Source organism: Larus michahellis, chromosome Z (assembly GCF_964199755.1).
Source record: "Larus michahellis chromosome Z, bLarMic1.1, whole genome shotgun sequence".
In the NCBI taxonomy this organism is placed as follows: domain Eukaryota; kingdom Metazoa; phylum Chordata; class Aves; order Charadriiformes; family Laridae; genus Larus; species Larus michahellis.
Window position 1 is genome coordinate 19,575,883 of NC_133930.1, and position 23,842 is coordinate 19,599,724.

The window sequence follows — 23,842 nt, forward strand, 5'->3', positions numbered from 1 at the left end:
TTACTTTTTAATAAAAGCCATGGAAGAAAATCCTTTAAAGCCACTGGGATTTTTTGCCATTTCAATAGAGGAAAGATCTCGGACTACATTGTGTCACAAAATATGTGCCATGGAAAAAGAGATACTAAAATGAAATTATATGTGTTTTCTAATTCAAAAAACAGTTTGAAAAAGAAACTGTGTTACTTTTTATAATAGAAAATATCTTGCAACCAGGAAATAGCTATTTTCTCCCTTGAAATATGTATTTCTCTGTAATGTAATTACTACTATCAAAGTTTGATAAAAGACATCACCTTTGAAACACAGGATGATAACTTGTAGCAAAGGCTGGCTTACTGAGTGGCATCAAATAAGCACATTAGTGTGCTTTTTTACTGAGACCCTTTAACTCACCTCAGTAGCAATTGATTCATATCGTTCCACACAGAAAAGGTCACATATAGAATATGCAAAAGCGTAAGAAAGGACTATGCAAACATGTTATTACAAATGACTCATTAAATGTCCAAAAGTTTTGATATTTTTTCTCTTATTAAAGGAAAAAATGAGCTTTTTTTCTATAAAGCCACTGTCTATTTCGATTGTTCCAGGACACTAACACACAATGCTTTTAAAGTATTATAGATGCTGAGGTGCTCTATGACCTGCAACATGATCCTTGAGGAATGAAAGGAGATCCAAGAGCTGAAAAGGGCTGCAGGGAAGCGGACACTAAGGATACTGCTAATCCTGTACAAATTGCTTATTTTCCACATCTGGGATCAAGTCCTCCTTGAAGACTACCACAAAAACTGTATCAGAACTTCCAGGATGTAGCATTAGACTAATTCTGCATGTGCCTAACACATTCCACAGGCATGGCCCAAAAAAAGGTTCATAACCCTGCCTGCTGGCAAATAATCCATTCTGCTCTACTTACAGCACTCAGCTTATCAGTATCTCCTTGCATGCTACATATGCTACCAGACACTCTATATTCACGGCCATTTTAATACTCTGGTTAGTTAAGTGATTTAAAGAAAAAAAAAAATAATCAGTGTTTGAATTTGCTTTTTAAAAAAATCTAATTTTAGGAATATACGGCCCTCTTGTGGCAACAGGAGGATACAGTCATTTCACAGCATCACTACGCGTAAACATATTTAAACACATACATAAATGCAGCAGACAATGCCAGAATAGTGATTTTCTTTAAAATATCCTATTTCCCTTCCCTATTCCCACCCCAGAAAAAACAAATGACCGTAGAACCTGTGGAAATTTTAGGAAGTTATACCTAAAATGGTGTATAGTTTCTAAATAAACATATCCCTCATGCACTTACTGTTCTAATAGAAAGGCTTTAAATTAAATGCAAGGATTACTAGCATACATTAGAGAAGCTCTCAGGACAGTAGAATTTTCTGTATCTTATACCTTATGTTAGTGTAAATACTTAAGCATGTCATAAATTCTCAGTCAAAAAAAACCCAAACAACCAAACCCCTAAACACTTATTTTCACTTCCTAGAAAAAATCAGAAACAAGTCCCAAAATGCTTGGTTGGTTGTGCTCCTGAAACTCCTCCCATGGTGTTCATAACCTTGATGGTGTTCATAACTTTGACAACAAACAAGGTTGTTTGAAGAAGGGATGTTATGGATGCCTCAGAAGTGAGGGAGCTAGAGTTGAAGGCCTCATTCAACATGTGTACTCGTGCTCAACAGTTTCCTGCATTTAGCCAGAAGCCCCACAACAAAGGCCAAAATTAACTTTCATATATCCAGGCCAACATCACTGGCCACATAATGCAGCTCTTTACAGAAGCTATTTCCCAACAGCAGATGCCATACACTGACCTATTTTTCAATTGTTCAACAGTTCTTTCTAACTCTTTGTATTGAGATCCACAAAATTTCTGAGGTGCTAAACATCAGTTAACTCAAATGGTACTACTGGATCTCAGCTTTCACGGTACTGGTCCCTCATTTTATGCTTTGTACATTTTGTACATTTCCAACCGTTCAAAACATACAAAAGAGCTTCTCCCTTTTTAAAAGTAGCACGCAGTTTATTACTTCACATTCACCACTAGCCATGTCCTTGAGGACCACAAACTGCTTGGCTAGAAAATGGGGCAAGCAAGTATCACCGGCTTATCCCAGCACTTAGCAGGACCAGGAGAAATCCATTTTCTCCCACCTACTGGGGATGTGCAAGTTTGCTTTGAAGAAAGATCATCTCGGTGTATTCCTCCCAGTACGTAATTCAACTGCCAGCTTTGTTTTAGTCTGCACATGAATCCAACATATGTGTGCATATTAGTACCCTCTCATGACAAAAATAAAGGTCATTTCTCAGCAATAGCTTATGCACAACCAGCAAAACCACATCAAAACCACAGCCTAAAGCATCCTGATTCTGGGTGTGCAAACTGCCTCCCTAGCAGAGAGGACAAACTTTGGCTGGGTTAAGCTGTGTTATCACTGTTCTTGCAAAGCCTAGACTTATAGATATTTTTAGAAAAATCCATATGCTGCACTGCAGTGCATTGCACAGCCTCAGTTCTGTTAACAGACTGCAGTTCAATGCCAGCAATGCACCAGAAGAGAGACACTGAAAAATTTTGACTGGACATATATCCTTCTTGTCTGAGACTAGACAAACATTACTGCGTGCTGTGCTGATGTCTGTAGAGTACCACTGTAATTACTTTAACCAGGGGAGATTTTACTCTGTACCACCCAAAAGCTTGTGAAGTGAGTCTGCCCTTCTGCCAGCAGTCTCTGCACAGGGCAGGCTGTGTTGTGTTGTGGGCGTCTGTGGATTATCACAGTTTACCTGCTGTCACTGTGAAAGTGCACAATACTACCACTACAGCTGTTTAAAAATTAAGTCTTTTCTCATGTGAAAAGGCTAAATACACAACACAAGGTTATGATAATCTTTCTAGTAATCTATTTTGCTTCTGCAATGCACAACTAAATATGTAAAATTAAATGCATGTTTTAGGTGCCCGGGCATGATGCAGCCTCAAAATACCCCGCTTAGCTTCTTTCAAACCTATTCCAAAATATCTCTTCTGTCTTGACACCTCTTAGATGGTTTACTGTCACCATGGTTTCACTAGCTGACACATAACCAACTTCATTCTGCTTTTCAAAGTCACCGTATTTGTTTTTGCTCATCAGATCTCAGATTGGAAGTCTTTACACGCGGGGGCTTTTTATTTTACATGGGCACAGGGTCCATAATAAATTGGTTATGGTTACCGAGTGCTACTATAACACAAACAAATAACTATCCTATAAATAAATAGATCTGGAAAAGCACTGAAACTGAAGTGACAGTAGTCGCTTTTTTCAAGATCAAAAGATTAAAAAGCCAGCTATACTTATTAAGAGCAAAAGATAGCATTAGTCAACAATTTTAAAATTTTCTTCAGGAATTTGGGGGTGCAGAGTTAGGAACAAGTCAGCATGTCCTTTTTTTAGTTCACAGTATCACACAGTAATGGCTTCAGTGCCTGCACTAATATTTTGATGACTTCTAATAGTCTAGATTTTCACAGACTGCATTGTATTATTCTTATCAGAAACTTTTAAAGAAGGGAACATTCCTCGTTTCTATCAGAAATATCCAACATGTAGACAATTCTCTAATGTAGTGCAACTGAGAATGCTGCTCTCTCCTCTTGTCCTGTCCCACTAGGGTTTTGGAGAGGAGCAGGCAGCAGAAAGCACCTCAGCAGGTCTGAACCTTCGGTACACTTACTGGCAAGAGGGACAGGGTCTGAAGGCAACAGTAAGATGTTTGCACCCTCATCAGTGCTACTCTTGGTACTTTTCTAAGCTACGCTTAGATTAAAAGAAAGCTCAGTCAGCCTTCTAGATAAACTTTACATTACAACAGCAGAAAATTGTTCTTCATGGTGACTAGAATCTCCCTAAATAAACACTAGACATGTACTGTCTCCCTTCATTAACACTGATTTATTATATTGACCATTTATTATATTGACTATCCCACCAGATACAAACCTAATACTCTGTTAATGAAGGTGCATTAAATTTATCAGGTTAGAAATAATTTTAACATTTCAAAATGTTGGCAAACATACCCGAAGAATTCTGTTAACCTTTATAACTGGAACTTCATCATTTACTGCAGTAACTGTTACAAACACAGTTTGGGGCAAGCTTTGTTTCCACAATTCCGTGTTATTTACTATCACAGTAAAATTGTCCATCCATTCCTCGCTGTCATCGTGAACATAGTAGATTAATTCTTGCTCCACCTGAAAAATATAACAACCAGAACAATTAAAGAGGCTAAAAGAAAACACTTTTTAAAAAAACCAAAAATATTCAAGTCTAGTCATGCCCCTCTGTATTTATTGCCTCAACTCTTTATGACTTCTAAGACTTTATTTATGCTCATATCTGATCTGTACCTCTATCTTTGTTCTGTCCACAACAGCAAATCGTACAGCTCATCTGTCCATTCCTCTAGCCAGAATATCTTAACTTGCCAGTCTTGGCATTCCCCCTTCCCTCTGAAAGGAAAATGAAAAATCCCATGCCACTATATTTACCACAATGTTTTCTGTAATCTATAAACCAAACATATTATTAGTAGATGGGGACTTATAGTACAGTTTTGCTTCTTAGAGTTAAAAGACTGAAAGAGTCAAAAGACTGAAAATTAGCCTATTATGCATATATGGGCTCTCTGTGAGCAAAGACATGACCTAAAAAAATAATTTTTTTCCACTTTCCTCCTTGTTCAATCTACATACTATTTCCTCTGGTCTTTTCAAAACAGACCCACAGGCTGTCTGTCTTCAGTTTCCAAAGTATCAACAACTCTGCCTGAGTATGAGTGGCCCATCAGTCTACTGTGACGACCAGTGGCACACAAGGAAGTGCTGTGGTCCACCACAACAAGGCACCCTCTCTCCCCACCCCAAATGACCAGCTAGCAACTGCAGAAAGATCTTCAGTACAAGGCCAGAATAAAGCTCAAACTCATGCATATCACCACCTCCCACCAAATCATCCCACTGCAGGCAAAAATGAGCTTTTAGCAGAGCAAATAATTAATTGTGACTACAGCAAAGTAGGTCTAAATGCATTACCTGTTTTCTGGTAAACGTGGTTAACTTTATTCCAGGAACACGCGAGTTTTCAATATACCCATGTTTTGGCTGCTCAATTAAAATAAATTCACAGCTGAGTCCTGCAAAGTGTCTACTAGAAATTCTTAGATAGTCTTCCACCAGGGCTTTTGAGCCCCCTTCAATTACTGTGAAGTTCTGTACTTCCAGGGGAATCATTCTGGGGATGATGTCTACAGAGATCTCTATTCCACTCACTGTTCGGACACCGTTGGTCACATCCAGAGAAAAACAGTCGTCTAGTTGATCAGAAACTGTCTGCACATATTGAACTTTGCCCTCATCGACATCTTGCTGTGTGAAGCTCAAAACTGGCCTTTGGTTAGCACTGAAATAACTTTCTTCGGAGGAAAACTTACGAATGTATCCATGTACTGGAAGCTGTCTTAGGGTGAACACAATCTCAGATGGAGAACTGTTTTCATGAACGACCTTAAATTCAGAAACATACCCCAAAATTATTTAAACAGAAATGGGAGAAATTCTTTAGTTCTCTTCTGAATTCTTCACTTTTAACCCTTGGACTGTCTGCCTAATTAATTGGCATTCCTTTGTTGGGTTACGTGGTATATCTGCAAATTCTTAATACAACACAGTAATACTTCAAGTAGACTTGTTAAATAATGTAGTCCCAAATTTGTAAATTTTGAAAAGGAACACACTGCAGAATTAACTAATAGCCTAAGCCTTGCAAACTCCCACCTGAAACAAGGATTTCAGCCGCACAGCCACATGCTGCCAGAGCCCCCACATGGTGGTTACTGAAAGGCTGCATGCAAACAACGGGGAGGAAAGTGTTAACCAAAGAGAAACCACCTCAGGTTTGTGACTTGATGTTTTTAAAATTTTGGATGCAACCCTCAGACAACTAGCTAACCCCAAACTGAATGCAACAAAACCCTTTCTTCCTTGGCATTTCTCACCAGCTCAACTAAGAATGAGGTATGAACATTAAGTACAAACAATTGTCATATCTAAAACAAATACAAAAGTGCAGTATCTACAAATCTTAGCTTTCTCAAGCACCAATATGTAATGGAGTCAGAGACTATGGGCATAACCCATTTCCTTTCTAGAAATGGAAGCTTGCTAGTGGTAGTCTCTCCAGAATTAAGTATCCAGAATTCAGTCATGTTAGTGAAAACCAAAAGGAGTTAGAGAAGACAGTGAGACTAAAGACATTGCAATGGCTGAGAAAACAGTGAAGAAAATTTGCTACAAGATTGGAGAAATGGAGTCCATTTTTAACTTACTTGCAGTTTTCCTTTACTGATTTTAACTGGTTTTCCTTCTTCAACTAAGAGACTGTTTTTGTTCACAATCCTTGGTGGCCACTGATGACTTTCCAAATATATGCGAACATGCACTCCAGCATCCAGATGAACATCTCTAGCATGGATGGTAAAGTTAAATGTGTCAATAAGGTTGTTGCTGTCATCATGTCTGTAGGTCACATACCCCTTTATCAGATCAAGTTGAGTAAAGGAATCCATCAATAAATTATTTACATATATTCTTCCATATTTTGGGAAAGAGAATATCTCATATGTAATCTCATGATCATTTCTGATGTCTTGGTTTGTAATAGCACTTAAGTTAGCTGTTGTAATAGCTTCCCCTTTTCCTTTTTGAACCAACAAGCCTGTATTATTTGCCAACCTAACGTAAGGATCAGTGGCACTAACTTCTAGAAGCAAAGAGGTATAGTGCTTGCCATCTGTCACAAACAGCACAAAACGCCCAAAATCTGCACCGCGATGTATAAACAGGACTCGCTTTTGCTCCAGGTCTGCTTGTTTGAATTGGTAGAGTCTGTGCAAAGTATCGTTTGTTAGCACCAAGTCCCCATTGGAAATGCCACGTCTAGTATACAGCAACTGTCCATCATCAAAATCAGAATCAGGATCATGGTAGCAAAGATCTGCCAAAGTTAATAATCGCTGCCCATTTCTCACTACGTTAAATATCTTATCAATTACACGTACTGGTTTCTCATCATTCTTCAGTTGGACAGAAACATTGAATCTAATTTCTACTGACAAAGGTTCTAGTTCTGGATCAAAGTTTGCCCACTTTCCTGATTCTGTACTGGAAGCTCTGACAAGAAATTCATCAAATGCTGTCTCAGAATCATCATGCGCATACATAAGGCGCTTATCTGTTATATCTTTGTTAGTGAAAGTGGTGAGATTGTCATTACTCTCGAATGAGCCTGAAAAATTAATGAGTTTTAATTTCCCATGCTTAGGAAACTGTATAACTTTATATTGGAAAGTTTTATTATCCGGTGTTTGCACAAACAATTTTGTGCTTGTTATTAACTCTCCTTCACCTTCAGTAACAGTTAGGCCATTGTTAGTCAAAATAATATTTGTGAAATCTGGTTTGATGTAGACTTCAAAGTCGTATAAATTTGATTCCAGATACTTCGTAGAAATGAGGAATCTAAATGAATCACGGTTGTCTTCATGGTATCTGCTGATTAATTCATATGCCACTTTTTGATCAGTAATATCTTTCTGGCTAAAGACTGAATATTTTTTCAAAGGCCGGTCATTAAGCAGTATGTGTCCATTCTTTGGTAGGGACAGCAATTTAAAATGAAGCTCATCTTCAGGTACTTCTAGATCCACAATTACAGCAAAAAGATTATCTGAATTCAAGTACTGCTTTTTTGATTTTTCAATTTCTAGAGGAGCATGTTTCAATAAACTGTACCTTAACCATTTCACTTTGATTGGAAACGCATGCTCTTCACTGATTCTGGTTCCTATGCTAACTTTGAATTTAAATTGATCGGTAACATTTTCCTGCTGAATTTCTTTAAAAGTGCTACAGTATCTCACACGGCTGCGCTGAACAGAGCGTTGAGAAAAAGAGTTGACTCGCTTCCATTCCCCCCTTGAATGTTGCCTTTGGACTTCCCCAAACTGAGGTGCCTCCGTGATCTCATATCGTATCTCCAGCTCCTGGAGGTTGGCATTTGTTTCAACTGCCAGATGCCTAGGTGTGATCAGAGCTGTATCACCTTGGAGTAGTTGTATTCCTGAGCAGTTGACAACTCTGTAATCCAACGGAACTGCCATGACACGTAACACAACAGTGTTGCTCACTTTCTCACCATCACTCGCCCTCAGAACAATCCTTGAGTTCTTGACGCCTGTGTGGACAAAGAAAACAGTACCTTCTCTTAAGTCCTCATTAGAAAAAGTAGTAATAGCTTTTCCAGGATGCTTTGAATTTTCCAAAAACCCTGCATCTGCATTCATATTTCCAAGCACTGAAAGACTGAGATACACAGGATCTGTATCCTTATCTAGGACTTTTATCAGATCACTAGTCAAACGTTTCTTTGAGTTCTCTAAGAGAAGCAGCAAGTTTCCCTCGGGAAGTGTGATCTCAGGCGCATCATTTACTGGAGTGACAGTAATGCTAAACACATGCTGCTCATTTCCTTGCAAATATGGAGGCACAGTCTTCTCACTGCTGGTAGAAATGGAGAAATTAAAATAATCACAAGTGTCCTCAGAGCCATCATGGACATAAAGAATCTTCCGTTGCCACACGTCCTGCATAGAAAATGTATTTGCCTCCTGCTCTGGTTCAACATCTAATTTCAACTCTCCATGAGAGGGTGGTTTCTTTATTTCAAAAAGGATTTGCGATTGATGAATCCCTAATTTCTGAAAGTCTAAGTTGACTTTAATATGTTTAGATTCAAGTGAAGCTTGTCCACCCTCTAGCACAATCAAGTCACTTAGAACTAAAAGGTGGCTTTTGTCTTCCTTGCCCAGAGAAACAGAGCTTTCAGGGGAGATGGCAATTGTTGGGGGTGTCTTCACAGTAGGGTTGTTTACAGCCATCTCTAGAGAAAGGTTTGTATTAAAAGCACTCTCTGTTTCACATCCAGCTGAAATGTCCTTTGTTACTAGAACATTCTTCAGCGATTTTTTTTCTGAATTGGCTTTCAGATCTCTTAAGCAACCTTTGAAGGACCCTCCTCTGGCATACTTCCCAGACACTGAAGTTAGCTCTAACTTAATCACTTCTGATCGCGTGCTGTCATCTACACCACCTACAAAGAGAGATCCTTTCAGAAGCGGCAGCTTGCTGTAGGGAGGCAATGATTTTTTCACAGTTTCTTCATCCAATGTCAGCTGCAAATATTCTGCAGTAAACTTCAGTTCGATGTAGTGCCAACGACTATCATTGACATACCTAGAAGAGGAAAGCTGGATTCTACTTTTATGTTTTCCAACATAGGCTTTAATTAATCCATCTTCCATTTCCATTGCAACGAAATCTCCTGCTTGCCCAGGATGGTAAAGCAGCAATCCACGAGCAGCTGAGGTTTGCAATGTATACTCCAAGATTCCCTCATCATCAACATTCCATGATGGGAAAGAAACATAGGATCTGGAACTGAAGAAACTAATGGGTTCATCTTCACCTGCAAAGAATTCATCACTGCATCCCACTGAAACTTCATGTACATTTTTAAAGCCAGGAGAAGGTCTCAGAGGCATCAGAATATCTAGCTGATTGAAAGACACGTCATCAATACATCCTCGGAAATTGGGCAGTGCTCCAACCAGGTAGGGAACATCAAGTTTACTAGTACCACCTACGTAGAATCCATAATCAATATTTAATTCATAGAGAATTCCAGGCATTTTTGTGCTAGTTCTATGATGTTTATCAATTACCAATGTGACATTATCATGTTCATGATGTAGTTCAACCAGGTGCCAAGCTAAATCATTCAGCTGGTATCTTTGCTGAGAATGCAGTACTCGTTCCCCCACGCCAAAGTTAATCCTCAACTGCAAGAGACAGAATTTTAACTATCAAAATCCAAAGTGGTATTTTTCACAATCATATATTAATATAGCATTAATAGATTAATTTTCATAAATTTTCATATTAACTACATAATTTACAAAATATAATTGAAAAAAAATCCCACTAAAATTTTGTGTAGGTTTATTTGCCATCACAAATATGACTTGAATAATTGCAGAAGAGGGAATGGACTCCCCTGCAGTTCTGCTAGGACCAACAACCCCTAAGAACCCAGTGACAACGATCTTTTCAAGAACTGACCTTCCAGAAAAACTATTATTTGGATCCAAACACTTTCTATGATGCTAACATCATCAAATCTGAAATTTTGCCTCTACTGAACTTCATGCTTTGAACACAATGATCTTGATTTTAAGATCTAGAGATCTCAAAGGCTTTTAGAGGCAAATTTTAATGATTATCATTGTAAGAAATAAATACCATATTTTGAAATTATCAATTACATTATATGATTTTTCCATTTTTTTAGAATATAAACTTTGAGACCTGTTATAGTCAACAATTTGAAGAAAAACACTAAACAATACAGACTACTTGTATCTTTTCAGCTATAGTTATAAACCATACCTGTAAATTTCCTGAGTGTAGCTCCATTAAACAATAATCGTTCTTCCCAGCTGCAAGAAAAAGCAGTCCATGTGGCCTGCTTGTTTGAAACCGCAACTGTAAGAATGTCTGAGAGGATGCTTCTGTCGTGTTCAGCTCCACAAAGCTATCACCATAAAATGATACTGAAAGAAAGAAAGAAAGGAAAACGAACGGGAGATTTAGTCACAAAAAAACATCTCTCTTTCTTATCTACAGCTACATTTAAAAAACTTACATGAACTCCCTATATACTTATTGATGTATGAATGAAAATAGATCTCAGATATCAAATTCACCAGTTCAAGCAACTGGATAATAGACCAACAGTGATACCAGTACAGAAAAGGAGTGAATATAGCCCAGTATTCTACCTCGAACAGTGACAACAGGGAATCATAAGAACACTGCAACCATATTTAATACTTTCCTTCAAATACTCTTCCAATTATTTTTTTGTTTCAGGTATTTTCCTGAGCTTGTCACAGTCAGTGTATTTAGTAACTACCAAAGGATTTCTCTCTGATGTACTCCTCTATTTTCTCTTTGGAAATATCTTCACCTACAACATACTCTTACGTATCTGTTGGAGACCTGTGGATGTTCTGCCATCTGTGTGGTTCTTTCATAGGTTCTCATCCATCTTTTTTCCAGGCTGAAACATCTTCTTGTTTCATGTATGCAGCCTCCAACAATCCCTGCTACCCTGTGGGCCAATTACTCAGCTCTACACAGGCCTCCTGCTATCCTTCACTCCTTCACTCTCTCCTCCTCTCTTTACTGCCTTGAAGAACAGTAACACAGCAAACTTTCTCGTTTGACTTCTCACTGCCTTTACCATCCCTGTTATTACTATACTGAACAGCACAGACCCAAGACCAAATATTAAAAAACTCTGCTGGTAACTTCCCTCCTACACACACACACGAAAAAAAACCAATCAATCATTTACCCCTCCTCCTATCTTTTAATCTACAAAGCCCTGCATTCCTATAAAATGGCTGTGCAAAAGTCTTTGATGTTAAACTTTACCAAAAGCCTTTTGCAAATCTAAATCTTAGACACCTTTCTCACCCCCATCAAGAAAACTCCAAGAGATTTGTAAAGCAGAACTTATCTTTAAAGAAACCCTAGTGACTCTTCCCAAGTTGATCCCACTTACTTCTGTGACTTTTATTCTTTGATACAATACCTATAAATTTGACTGGTATGGATGTCAGGCTTACAGTCCTCTTGGTCATTCTTGGTTTAAACACTGGCATGAAATTTGCCATCCTCCAGACTTCAGGTACCCAGGGATTTTAAAGCATGAGATCAGATATTCCCTTAGCAACTAAGCAATTTCATCCCTGAGGGTTTTTTAGGTCAATCCCTCTTGTCTCCCCCCAACAAAGGAATTTCAGTTTGGGAATCCTCCCAATTAGCAGTAAACACCATTTTGCTTAGCTTCTCTGTAGTAGCCAGGCCCTTTCTGAGTGCTTCTTTTATACTGATAACTTAATCAACTGGCTGCACAGACCTTCTGCAGGGTTTTTGTTCTTGAGGTATTTAAGAAGGATTTAGTAAAATCTTTGATTCCTTCAGCGAGCTGATACTTGACCTTTTTTTATTTTTTTTTTGAGGCCTGTCTATTTTCACATTACATCTGCCAGGGTTTATGATGCTTTCAGCTATGTTTGGACACAACTCTTTAAGGACGCCACCAGTTAAATATTTATTTTGCAGGTTTTAGCTTCATTCAGAGACAACTTTCTCATTGTAACACAGTTCTTTTCAAAATTAAGCATAACTGTAGAGGACTTCTGAGGTTTAATTGTTCCTCTCTCTACATTAGCTGTCGCTCTGCTGAATCTAACACACTCTGATGACTCTTACAAAGTGTGTCTTTAACTCAGACTCTGAACTGGATTCTGCACATTACCAAATCAAAGGTCTCATTAACCAGCTGTTTCATGAAACAATCACTAACAGTATCTAAAAATTTGCTGTAGTATACATGAAAATTCTAGGCGGCTTTCCCAAGAATAAGATTTCAGCAAGCCCCACAGACAAGGCTATGTAATAGTGCATTATATTAAGCATACAGAAAAACACAGGAAAGATTTTTAGATAACTGAAGTACACGTATTTCTTGCAAAGGAAGAGTCACCACTGTGCATAGAAAAACTGGTTCCAAGTTGAATAAAAAGGAATTCTTCCCCAACAGTTTACCTCTAGCATAAAAGAAGCTTTCATCAAATAGCTCTAATATACCTTACAGGTCATCCATAAACTCTATACAGTAAAAGAACCAATGCTGTTTGTTGTATATAGAAATATTATTACTGTGGAGTTAATAAAGACCGACCTCCCTTTCAAAGCAAGTATTGGAATAACAGAAGTAGAGACAAACCCCCAATATAAGTGAGGACTAAATTTTACTAATAAGCCAGGAAACAAGTTAAATGTTGAAGATTTTTATATTACGGTAAATTCATATTACGGCAGTGGGGAAGACTGTCACTATTCTATCTACCATACAGATGGACTATAGGAGATTGTCCCTACCCTATAGTGCTTTGGATGCAGTAACACAGGCAAGGGAGAGGAGTCCCCCGACCTCCGTCTCAGTGAATGAGGCACTGAGATACCATCTTCCTGAAGATCATAGAAGGCATAACCTAGATATCTGAAATAATCTTAATCAAAATACTACTCCATTTCCTTCAGACATTGTAGAAAACATCACAACATTGATATAATGTTATGAGTACAAGAAGGTTCCACCTTGAGAAGACAGACCCTTCTCCACATCATGCTGAGACTCCCAGCAGCAGTTGCATTTTGTTTTGCTTCGTTACATCCTAGCACACCTAGGAACAGGCAAGTAAGAGACTTCATTAAAATTTTATCAGTGAAGTTCCTCAGAAATTAACAAATGAAATCCAATGCTTTTACAGATGTTAATGTCCTGAAAGTTTCATTACGATCACCATAACACAGTCTCCAAATTTCATTGGTGAATTTCTAAATCAAAACTAAGGACCGCTGATATAATTTGAAAATAACTTTTAAAGACATCAAATTCTCATTAGACTCAATTATCTGGGGAAAAAAACATTGGATTTTGGGAAAGCAATTGAGCAGAAAGATAAACTTATCCATGGATTACTAAGTGCATTTTAGAATAACTAGAAACAAAACTGCAGAGTCAATATTTTGCAGTGCACCACTAGGAAACAGTTTGGTGTTTATACTAATATGAATTTCCTGGAAAAGAAAAAAGAAATGTAAGTTAAAGCTTTTGCCTTCCATAAAACACTTCAGAGTCAGAATCCATCACTGAAGGCAGGGCAGGAAACTCAACATCAGTCTAGGCACTGATCCAGCACTAAATGAGATCTTGGGCCAAGACCACCTACAGTGCCTTGGCGTGATTTCTGCTTCAGTACCCACCAAACTAAGCAGCATGTTATTATAGTATAGGAATCAAGTTCCACTAGAGCAGACACTTTTAGAATGATTTCTAGTTGAAACCATGTTATGAGTGACCTCAAAATGAATCTGGTGCCACAGCTTTTGAAAAGGGGACATTTTCTCCTGGACTATCTGATGTCAATCACACCATTATGGAAAGTAAGTGGAGTTCAACCATTGTTGAATATACCAGCTTTGAAGCTCCCTTGCTACTGGAACAGGTGAATTCAGTATATCATACAGAGAACAAATCCTTTGGATTGCCTAAGGCAGACAACCTATTCTGTAACAGCTCTGGGCCTCATAGGGAAAAGACGGGTGGAAGCAGCTGAGAATGAGCCAGACCTATGTCAGCTATAGCATCCCTTCATGACAAAGATACACAAAGGCTCAAAAAAATAGAGGTACAATCACTAGGGATGCAATTTAAGGATCTGTTCAACCTAAATTACGAGTTAATTTGTGGTCCCCATCTCTCTTCCTTCTCCCTTAGATCCCTTAGAGCCAATCGTTCCTAATATTTCCATCATAACAGATAACATTTATATGGGAAGTGTAAGTTTTGAGAACTTTGTTTCAAGTAATTTTACTGAAGATTCCTGACCAGGTCTGCCCACAGCATCTTTCTTAGAATTAACCACAAGAAACCAGGCCAGGCACAGCAAAAGTCTTCATAATCACAAAGCAGAACATTCTTCACTTGTCATCTAGTGGCAGCATTAGACTGGCATTTTATCCTTTTGTTCAGCTTTCATTCTTTAGCGTTAAAAACATCACCAAATTCAAAGAAAAGCTACACCTTGAATAATTTTTCTCTTGGTTTCTGGAGTCAAAGCACAAAGCAATAAAAGCCTTGTCTCTTCTCCATTGCCAAAACTAACAACCCCAGAAATGTATCTACAAGAAACCAAGCCCAGACTCACTACACAGTTACCACAAGCTACGCACATCCATCCAACAACAAAATCAAGACTAAAGAGCTAACTGAAAGAGGGTTTTTTTCTTTTTTTCCATCAGTATTTCTCATTTCAGACTAGATCACGTTATCTTCTCAGCAACACAAAGGGATCATAAGGAAGAACAGTGATCTTGGAATCACAATTCCATACTCACTTCTTAATTGGAATCAATTTAAGGCAGACTTCATGTCTGCTGAACTCCTTTTGGTCTCCGCTATGGACAGGAAACATCCAAAGCGCCAGATATCTTGACTCTTTCCTTCTTTGGATCCCTTTTACACCTTCTTCCCAAAGAGAGTCACACAGAATGGTTTTTCCCACTGTGCCTGAACCAGTAACCCAGAAAGACTTTTATACTCATGTAATCCATAAAGGTTTTTGCATTTATGCCAGATGAAACAGCAAAGAGGGGCATTTTATCAGATTCCTTCCCTGCCCCTAATATCCACGCTCTTATACAAAAAAATTTAAATACATAATTTGATCTTAAAGTAGAAAATAAAAATTACCTAGTTGCCATGTAAGAGAGTATTTGGACAATGTTTTTGTCTTCAAAATGTTCAGGCCGTATCAGTGTCACTGCCCTTTAAAGACAATGTTTTGGCCAGAAGCCTATGGCGTAAGGAAAAACAATGTAGGTAACACTTAAAAGTATAGTCCGACATCGTGAACCCTTCTGGCATAGAGAAAATCATTTGTCTACTTTTAATACTAATATATTGATCTTCTGTTTTCAACACTGCAATAAATGTCATAATTAGGCGACAGAATTACTGCTGCTCAGACAGATTGTTCCCATGTAGCCTGCCAATTCGAAAACAACTATATACGACTTCTTTTACCAGGGACTGGAGGGGATGAAGTCATGCAATCTATTACACTACCTCATCATTAAAGATAAAATCATAAAAATAAAGGATTAAGTCTAACATCACCCATGTATTTTCAGCCAGGATCCTCTCCAAACTCCAAAGCTGCCATGCCAGGAGGTGTTTGCTTGTTTGCTGCAAAGACAAGAGTCACTTCTGTGCCACAGTAACTCCCCAGGTAAGACCACAGTCCTTGCAGTAGCCCCACTAATAATCCGTATCAGTAAGCTCTACAGGCTGGCTGTATAAAAAGTAATTAAAAGAAGGGAGGTGGGGGGTGAAATTTCATTCACTGTTTTTGAACCTGCTATCTTACCATCTACTGTCATCATGTGCTACACTGGTATCTAAGGAGCCCCAAACACAGCGAAGGTCCTTATCTACTAGATGTTTGATGCATATCCCTCTCAAGATACCCCAACTGTACAATGTCCCTTCAAGAAAATAAAGTTACTTGTCTTTCTATGTGAAAAATGCAAAGTCAAAATAAACGCTCACTCATCTGTCCTAACAGCATACTCAAACAAAGTGCAACAAGCACATACAACACCAGTTGTGCCTGGTGAGGTACTGGCTTCATCACCTCTAGTACATCTAGAGGCAAAACTTATTTTAGTTATTTGAATGCATTAACTTCCCATTGTCCTGCTGACACCTTGTGGTGTCACTGGAGTGAGATTTACAGCTTGAAGATTCGTCCCTTGCAGCTCATTCACAAAAGTGTAACAGTAAAAGAAACCAATCGGCACAGGTAGCTCAGATCAATAATAATCTTCCAGATGACAGGGTGATTTTCTATCTGTCTGCTGACAAATTTGGGTAAGTTTTTGACTCTCTACTATTATGAATGTTCAAGTAGAAGCTCTGACCAAGAGTGCAGCCTGTTTCTCCCTGCAGCTGGTGAAAAGGTGTGACCTCTCCTTTTGTAGAGCAGACCTTTTCACAATAATTTTAGACTACTATGTGCATTCTGTGAGAGCTCACTTCAGGGCTGCAGAGAAACCAAAGTGGCTTAACTTTGTCCTCCCTTTCTGCCTTTCTCCCTGCATTCTCAAAACAGAGCAGGTGGTTTTCATACTGACGCGTTTCTTTTGTACTATCAAGTCTTTTACGGTGCTCCAGTGAAAGGTGGAGGGGTTGTGCAATCTAAAGATGAAGGCAGGTTCCCACATAGTAAAAACACTTTCAGGCTATATAGAAGTACAGCTTGAAGACTCATGAAGTGCCCTCATGCACTAGACGCTAGGCAAACAATGAGAGACGTCTTGAGTCCCAAATAGCTTCTGCTGTAACTAGAGATAAAATATGCAGGTTCCAACAGATGAAGATGCAGGTCCCAACTTGAGACCCCTTTAGGGTTTACTACAGGAAAAGCAGCACACAACCTTCAACATAAATATAATAGGAAGATTCTCCCTCAGGATAGGATTTGAGTGATGGAAACAAGTGTTCTGAGCCTACTAATACCAAATATAAATAAGCAGCTGCGATAATAATAACTTTTAAAAGCCTTGTTTACTCTGACTGCACCGCACAAGTGGAGACACATTAAAAAGGGAGAGAACATTAGCGAAAGAGTACCAAATTCCAGGTACCCAACGTAACAAGCTTTTAACAGTCCTCTGCCAGAAAAAAAAAAAAAGGCAGTATGGGGGATTAAAGAATACACTTGCAATTACTGCATGGCCTCACATTCTGCACTGTAAACATGCTTAGAGCTGTCCCACAGAACCAAACCATCTCTCTAGCTCCCTGCAGCTAACAGGCAGAGCTTTACACCCAGGTCCAAGACTTCCCCTACCGCATCACCAGAACTGTCAGTTCTCTCCAAAGTTAATTCCCTAGTGTGCTCTACAAATACCGATGCTACTCCTACAAAAGTGTGTAGCTTTAGCATGTTTCAGTCGTGTGCTCAGGAACTTAGCTGGAACCATGTATTCAGAACAACTGAGCAAAAGCAATTCTTTCACGTGCTGCAAATATCTGTTCTGAAATGTTGTGATTTGTACATTTATTTCCCTATTTAATTGTATTTCCTTCTTTCACCTTGAATTTGCCAGTAATATGTTTGAAACCATTGCAACTACAGGAGAGTCCTAAATATACAAAAATATTTTGGAGAAACAGATACTGGGTTCTAGCACTCACACAGAATTATTTTTAAAGTGATTAGTTTATACTAAAGCTTCTGAAATAAACTTATCCAAGTGTATGAAAAAGATGCTATGAAGATAAATAACTCTTTCAGGCAAAATATCTTAAAAGTCTAACATTTTGTTGGAACTTTGGAAAAGTCTGCATGTATTTTATAGCACATCGGTGATAAAAATCACTATTTTTTAAAATATAATAGAAATAGTAAAAGAAATTGCCATAGGTTTCATGGAGTTCTCAGGAGCTGCATATTCTAGAAATGATCAGTTCTGGTGATTCAAAGCTCACATAAACTAGAAGTTAGAGAAATAAAATTTGACAGCAATTACTTTCTTAAAGTAATTTCATATTTGCTTTTCTTTTTTCGGAACAGCAGTGAAGAATCAGACTGGTAGCTGATTTTTCTCAAGTTTCTTATTGAAGTCTGACCTCATGTTAGAAAACCTTACAGTTTGCGTGACTGCCCATTAAAACTAGATTGGGCTTTAAAGCAGTAACTAGAACTCCCATGAGCAGGATGAAATTAAGACTGCTTTTACACAGGTGTAACCTGATCCTGATGATAGTCCCGCCTTTTACAATTAATTTCAATGCCTCTCGCTGTTGCAGGGAGAGGAAAAAGTGAACCTCCTTTCAGTCTGATTCAGCAGCAATTACTAATAATCACCTAATGAAAAAAAAAACACCTTCAGAAAATATATCCTCATAAATAAAAATGCACTCATGGCTTCTTCATTTTCCCTTACAGCTAGATGGAACCATAGTTTGAATGTTTTTGTTTTTTTTTAACTCAGTACTTGCTGCATTACAGATGTGATCAAATTCAACTGGTGAGACTGAAAAGCACTACCAGTACCACAGAGTAACTTAGGTAATATAGTTTGCTTACAAATCTTACACTCTCCAAAAATAGGGCTGATACTTCACAAAACAGGAGTTTGGTTAATGAAGTTTTGCTACAAGAACAAAAAGCAGAAATAATGCACTAGAATGCCCAAAAGAAAACAAAGAACCAAAACAGGACACTTAATGAAAAAATACTACTTCCATCTCTGTCCTCTTATTTAAACCGGCACCAGCTGACATCAACAGCGTACAAGGGCCACGGGAAAAATGGAAGTGGAAAAGGGAGCTGCCAGATACACTGTGAATGCCCTTTAAGGCTAATGTAACCATTACTCAAAAGTGAATTTTCAGGGTTGATTCACATTTTCTCAGTGCAGGATTTGCAGTGAGACTTTGTGGGTAAATCAAACACTAGGAGAGTCTTTAAGCTTCTTACACTCACCTAAAATATACACAGTGAGGAACATCCTTGTGTTGCATCTACAAATGCTTTACACATGAGACAAGATGATGTTTAAAAGTCACTACCAACCCCAAGCATTTATGATTCTATGATTTCCAGACAAAAGACAGTCCTGTAGTTAAAGCGCTGAATGTCAAATAAACAGAGCTGATGTTCATTTCCGGGTCTATCACAGAAACACAATGAAGAGTTGGGAAAACCACCTAACACCTCATTTCGGTTCACTGTCTATGAGAAGCTGTGACTGCTTTTTTTTTCCTTCCAGCCTTTGACTGGTTTTCCATTTCACTCTGAGATTTTTGGGAGCAGCAACCCTCTGTCTCTGGGTAGGGCTAAATCCACAGCAGCAGCTGGAGTAAGAGAAGAGAGCTGGAATTTAAAAGCTCACCTGGTAGTGCTGCCAGTCCACATGGCCGGTCAGAGCCCAGCCTGAAGGCAGCTCAGCCAGAGCATCTTGCACTGATGCACCCAGGTTAGCACAAGCAGCAGGCTGCGCTGCTGACGTCCCTACCTTGCAGTTCAGAAACAAACCCTCTGTCCCTAGCTTTGCCTTGCACTGCCTGCAACGCTGGGGACAGAGGACACTACTGCAACAGCGAGGCATAACATGGTTTGTCAGCTTCACGTTTTCAAAGCAGTGATGGTTGGCCTGACATTACTGTTAGCAGAATCAATGACAAAGCCCTTCTTCATGACATTTAAGACAACACTGCTATTACTAGAGGAATTTCAGTGGCTCTGACATCCTTGATAGTTCCAAGACATCCCTATGAGCAATAAAAATATCTCCCCTATCCTGCACGCAGGCTTTCTGTTCACAAAACCGGCGAGAACACCACTTGAGCTCCACACATTTAAATTCTCTCATGGAAAGAGAAGTGTATTTCATTTGTAATATCTGACATCAATCCTGTAAGAAAAACTACCAATTCAGCCTTCATTAATCTCTGAAGAACTGAAAACTATTTTTTAACGTTACAATTAAATATTAGTTCATTTCTAACTAGTCTCTTCATCTAGTGAAAACAGCCACCACAGCAACCACAGAAACCGGCAAGACACCTGACATTTCTAAATAGAGGGAGTTATGGCAATTGGTTCATGTCACATGGGATTGCAAAGAGTACAAAAAAGTGCATTTCTGCAACTGCCTGCTGGCCCATTATTTTAAAAAGGTTTTTAAATAATGAAGTTGATTACCAGTCTTTGATGGTCTAATTATAATTTACTTGAAGATCTATCACAAGAAGAAGAAAAAGAAATTTCCAGCTGAAGTTTTTGGCTGCACCAGTGGTTTTGGTGACTGCCCAAGACCTGCACCATAAGGTGCATCGCCATCAGTGAGAGCTGCAGGCCCTTGGCATGCCTGAAAAGCCAGACATTTGACAGCTGAATCTAGATGCCAAAAAAAACCCCAGATACCCACAACTGCCTGCTGATATTTAGTGTCCGGACTGCTAGTTCACACACATGCCAAAGCAGGGGAAGGGACCACAGAGAATATTCTTGCACGCGCCTTAGCGCTTTCCCCATGGCATATTATAGAGTTATGAAAGGGGGAGAGGGTGGTGTTCATCCACGTTGCCTGAGTTCTGTTTGTTTGTTTATTAGAAAGTCTGTGCCAATCCCCAGTGCCTCCTCCACAGGAGGGGATGCGGGCATCAATATGGGACACCCTAGCCCAGGGCTCGGCCTTCGCTCTGAGGGAAGGCGACACCGACGCCCTGACCCAAACCGCTGTCCCAGCCACCTGCGAGGCCGAGGGCGGCAGATCCCCAGCACCCCGAGCCCCCCGACACCCACCCACCTCCGCCGCCCCAGGCCGAGGGGCTGCTGCCGGGCCTCAACCCGACCGGGCCCACGCCACGCCGCCCTCCGCCGGCCCGGGGCGGCGGGGCTCCCTTCGGCGGGGCCGCCGGCCAAAAGCCCTCTGCAGCGAGCCCCACCGGAGCCCGGCAGCGGCAACGCCGGCCCGACCCGAGGCCGCCGGTCAGTCAGCGCCGGGCCGCCCCTTCCCCCGCCCGGCGCAGGTGCCTTCCGGCCGCCCGTCCCGCGGGCTGGCCGCGCCTCCCGCCATGGCGGCGCCCCGCGGGCAGCCCTACCTGCGAGAGCCGGCCGGCCGGCGGCCAGCAGCAGCGCCAGCAGCAGCAGCAAAGCGACGGGCACGCTGGGCCCCCGCCCGCCCACCATGCCGGAGCCGTGGCCGGACCGGGCACCACCGGCGGCGGCGGGACCGGGGCGGGGCGCGACCCTGGGGAGCGGCGGGAGCGTGTCACCGCCACGGCCCCGCGGGGGCTCCGGCACGGCCGTCCCCGCACGCCGCCGCAGGACGGCCTCCTCCTTCCCTCCTCAGAGCGCAGCTGCTCCCGCGTCCCGCCCCCCGCTCCAGAAACACCGGCCTGGGACGGGAGCGGGGCCGTCCGCGTCCCCTCAGCCCCCGCCGCGGGAGCGCCAGGCCTCCGGCACCGGCGTCGCCTCAGGCGTCAGTCACGCCGTGCGGCCAGGCCGGGCTGCTCGAGATTTTGTTTTAAAATGTGTTAAAGAGCACACTTGAAGCACTCGTGTCTAGGCCACTCGTCGGCCTTCGTTCAAATATGCAGGCGTATTTGAGGGTTACATACCTCCTCCCTGCCAGGAACGGCCCTGCAGCCATGCAGTTTTCTGGGATGTTATCAGCTGGCGATGTGCCTCAACAGGTCGGTTATTTTTTTTAACTACTCCCTTACACGCAGGACTGGAATCCGTGGCCTGAAATCTGACACTAAGCAAGCAGAGTAAGTAACCGAGATAATATTCCCAAACTCTGCAGAAAGAAGAAGAACGACATAAATCTCTTTTCTGGGTCAGCCGTCTGGTTCTTCTCTTCCTTTGAGGTTTGCAGTCATCATTTAGTCTACATTTTCTTTAGCAATTTTTGGCAGGCTTCGCTGTCTCTATGGTTTTAGAATAATGTAGATGGTGGGGGAGGGGGAGTGTCCATGCCCGGAGGGAAATCACGGGGGTTATCTTCACCCAAATACCACTTAGCAGCTTTATTAAAGATCTCCAAGGCAGAGAGGCCTAATAAACTTGATTTTCTTCAGACTGGCACTTGAAGAAGATTTGTGAAAACCTGGAGAAGGAATTTTAAAAAGGCGCCAGTCTAAGATGTGAACAAGAAGCGCAAAGAAAGGATTTAACATGGAATAATGATCAATAATATGACTGAGGCTGGAAAAGCAGACTGTCAGGCGCATGGCAGTGAAACTGTGCTGTGGTGGGGAAGCCTGGGGAAAAAAATTACCTTTGCACCATTCATGTGTTGCACAGGTCTGACTTCACATATCCTCCCCTAGGAGCATTTGGCTTCCCTAAACCTGTGCAGAGTGAGAGTCCTTGCATATACCTCAAAAGGCACGGCATCACTTGCACTGTAGGCCTTGGGAAGGAATATTCAAAACCACATTAGGAAAAAAATAGTGCAGCTAGATGCTTGGATGAGAGGCAGAGGTAGGTAAATGGGAGTATCCCATACACACGAGGTGTTTTGGTGCTATATATGGAGATAGTGAGACAGGGAGTGCGAGAACCCCAGTATCACGTACAGGGTTGGTGAGGCCAGATGCAGGATGCTGTGCAAGCAGTGGCACTTCCATGCTGGGCTGGATTGCAAGCTGGAGGTCTGAGTTCAGAGGAGGGGAAAACGAATCGATGATGTGGTTGGAGGTATTACACTGGATACAGAGTTGCCAAACTTTTGCGATCTTGTGAAAAACAGAGATTTTTTTTTTTAAATATCATGTAATTCATGGTATAGAATGAAAATTGGGAATATGATGCATTTCTTTTAGGGTATGTGAAATTTAAAATCTATTCCATGTTGCAGCTACACCGATACAGTCACAAAAATGTAGTCAATTAATATGTTATGTGTAACTCTAGTGAGTAACTCAGCAGTCACTGAAATAATATTTTCCTTAAACAGAGTAATCATTTTTATAGTATGTTCATTTTAAAATTACCTCTCGTCCAAAGAAAGGCAATCCACTCTGACACAGAAGATGGGACTGACAGAGCTGAGATTGTTCAGCCTGGAGAAGAGAAGGCTCAGGGTGATCTCATCGGTGTTTCTGAACAGGTGATGGGAGCATGTGAAGAAGAGGGAGTAGGACTTCTTAGAGATATCCAGTGAAAGGACAAGAGCTACTGGGCACAAACTGAAATACGGGAAATTTCATTTAAACACAAAAATCTTCCTCACATTGCAGGTAGTCAAGCGGTGGAACAGGTTGCCTGGATAGGCTGTGGGGTCTCTGTCCTTGTTGATATTGAAAACTTGACAGGACAGAGCCCTGAGCAACCTACTATAGGTGACCCTACTTTGAGCAGAAGGGTGGGACTGGACAGTCTCCAGAGCTGCCTTCCCACCTCAACCATTCTGTGGTGCTGTGGCTCAGACTGAAATCCCCGTGGTCATTTAAAACAAACATTAAGAGACTTCTGAGAAGAT

The 23,842-nt window shown here is 40.7% G+C and overlaps 1 protein-coding gene across 1 annotated transcript in view; it reads right to left on the bottom strand.

The window, feature by feature from the left end:
* Positions 1–21,588, bottom strand: part of LOC141736400 (chondroitin sulfate proteoglycan 4-like) — a 41,236-nt gene extending 19,648 nt beyond the window's left edge. Inside the window, exons 1-5 of the mRNA XM_074570502.1 lie at positions 21,456–21,588; positions 10,589–10,752; positions 6,412–9,981; positions 5,120–5,590; positions 4,103–4,279 (exon numbers count right to left, since the gene is read on the bottom strand). Coding sequence (XP_074426603.1) covers positions 4,103–4,279; positions 5,120–5,590; positions 6,412–9,981; positions 10,589–10,752; positions 21,456–21,543 — 4,470 coding nt within the window. The 5' untranslated portion in view covers positions 21,544–21,588. The remainder of the gene's footprint in view (positions 1–4,102; positions 4,280–5,119; positions 5,591–6,411; positions 9,982–10,588; positions 10,753–21,455) is intronic.
* Between the last annotated feature and the right edge of the window lie 2,254 nt (positions 21,589–23,842).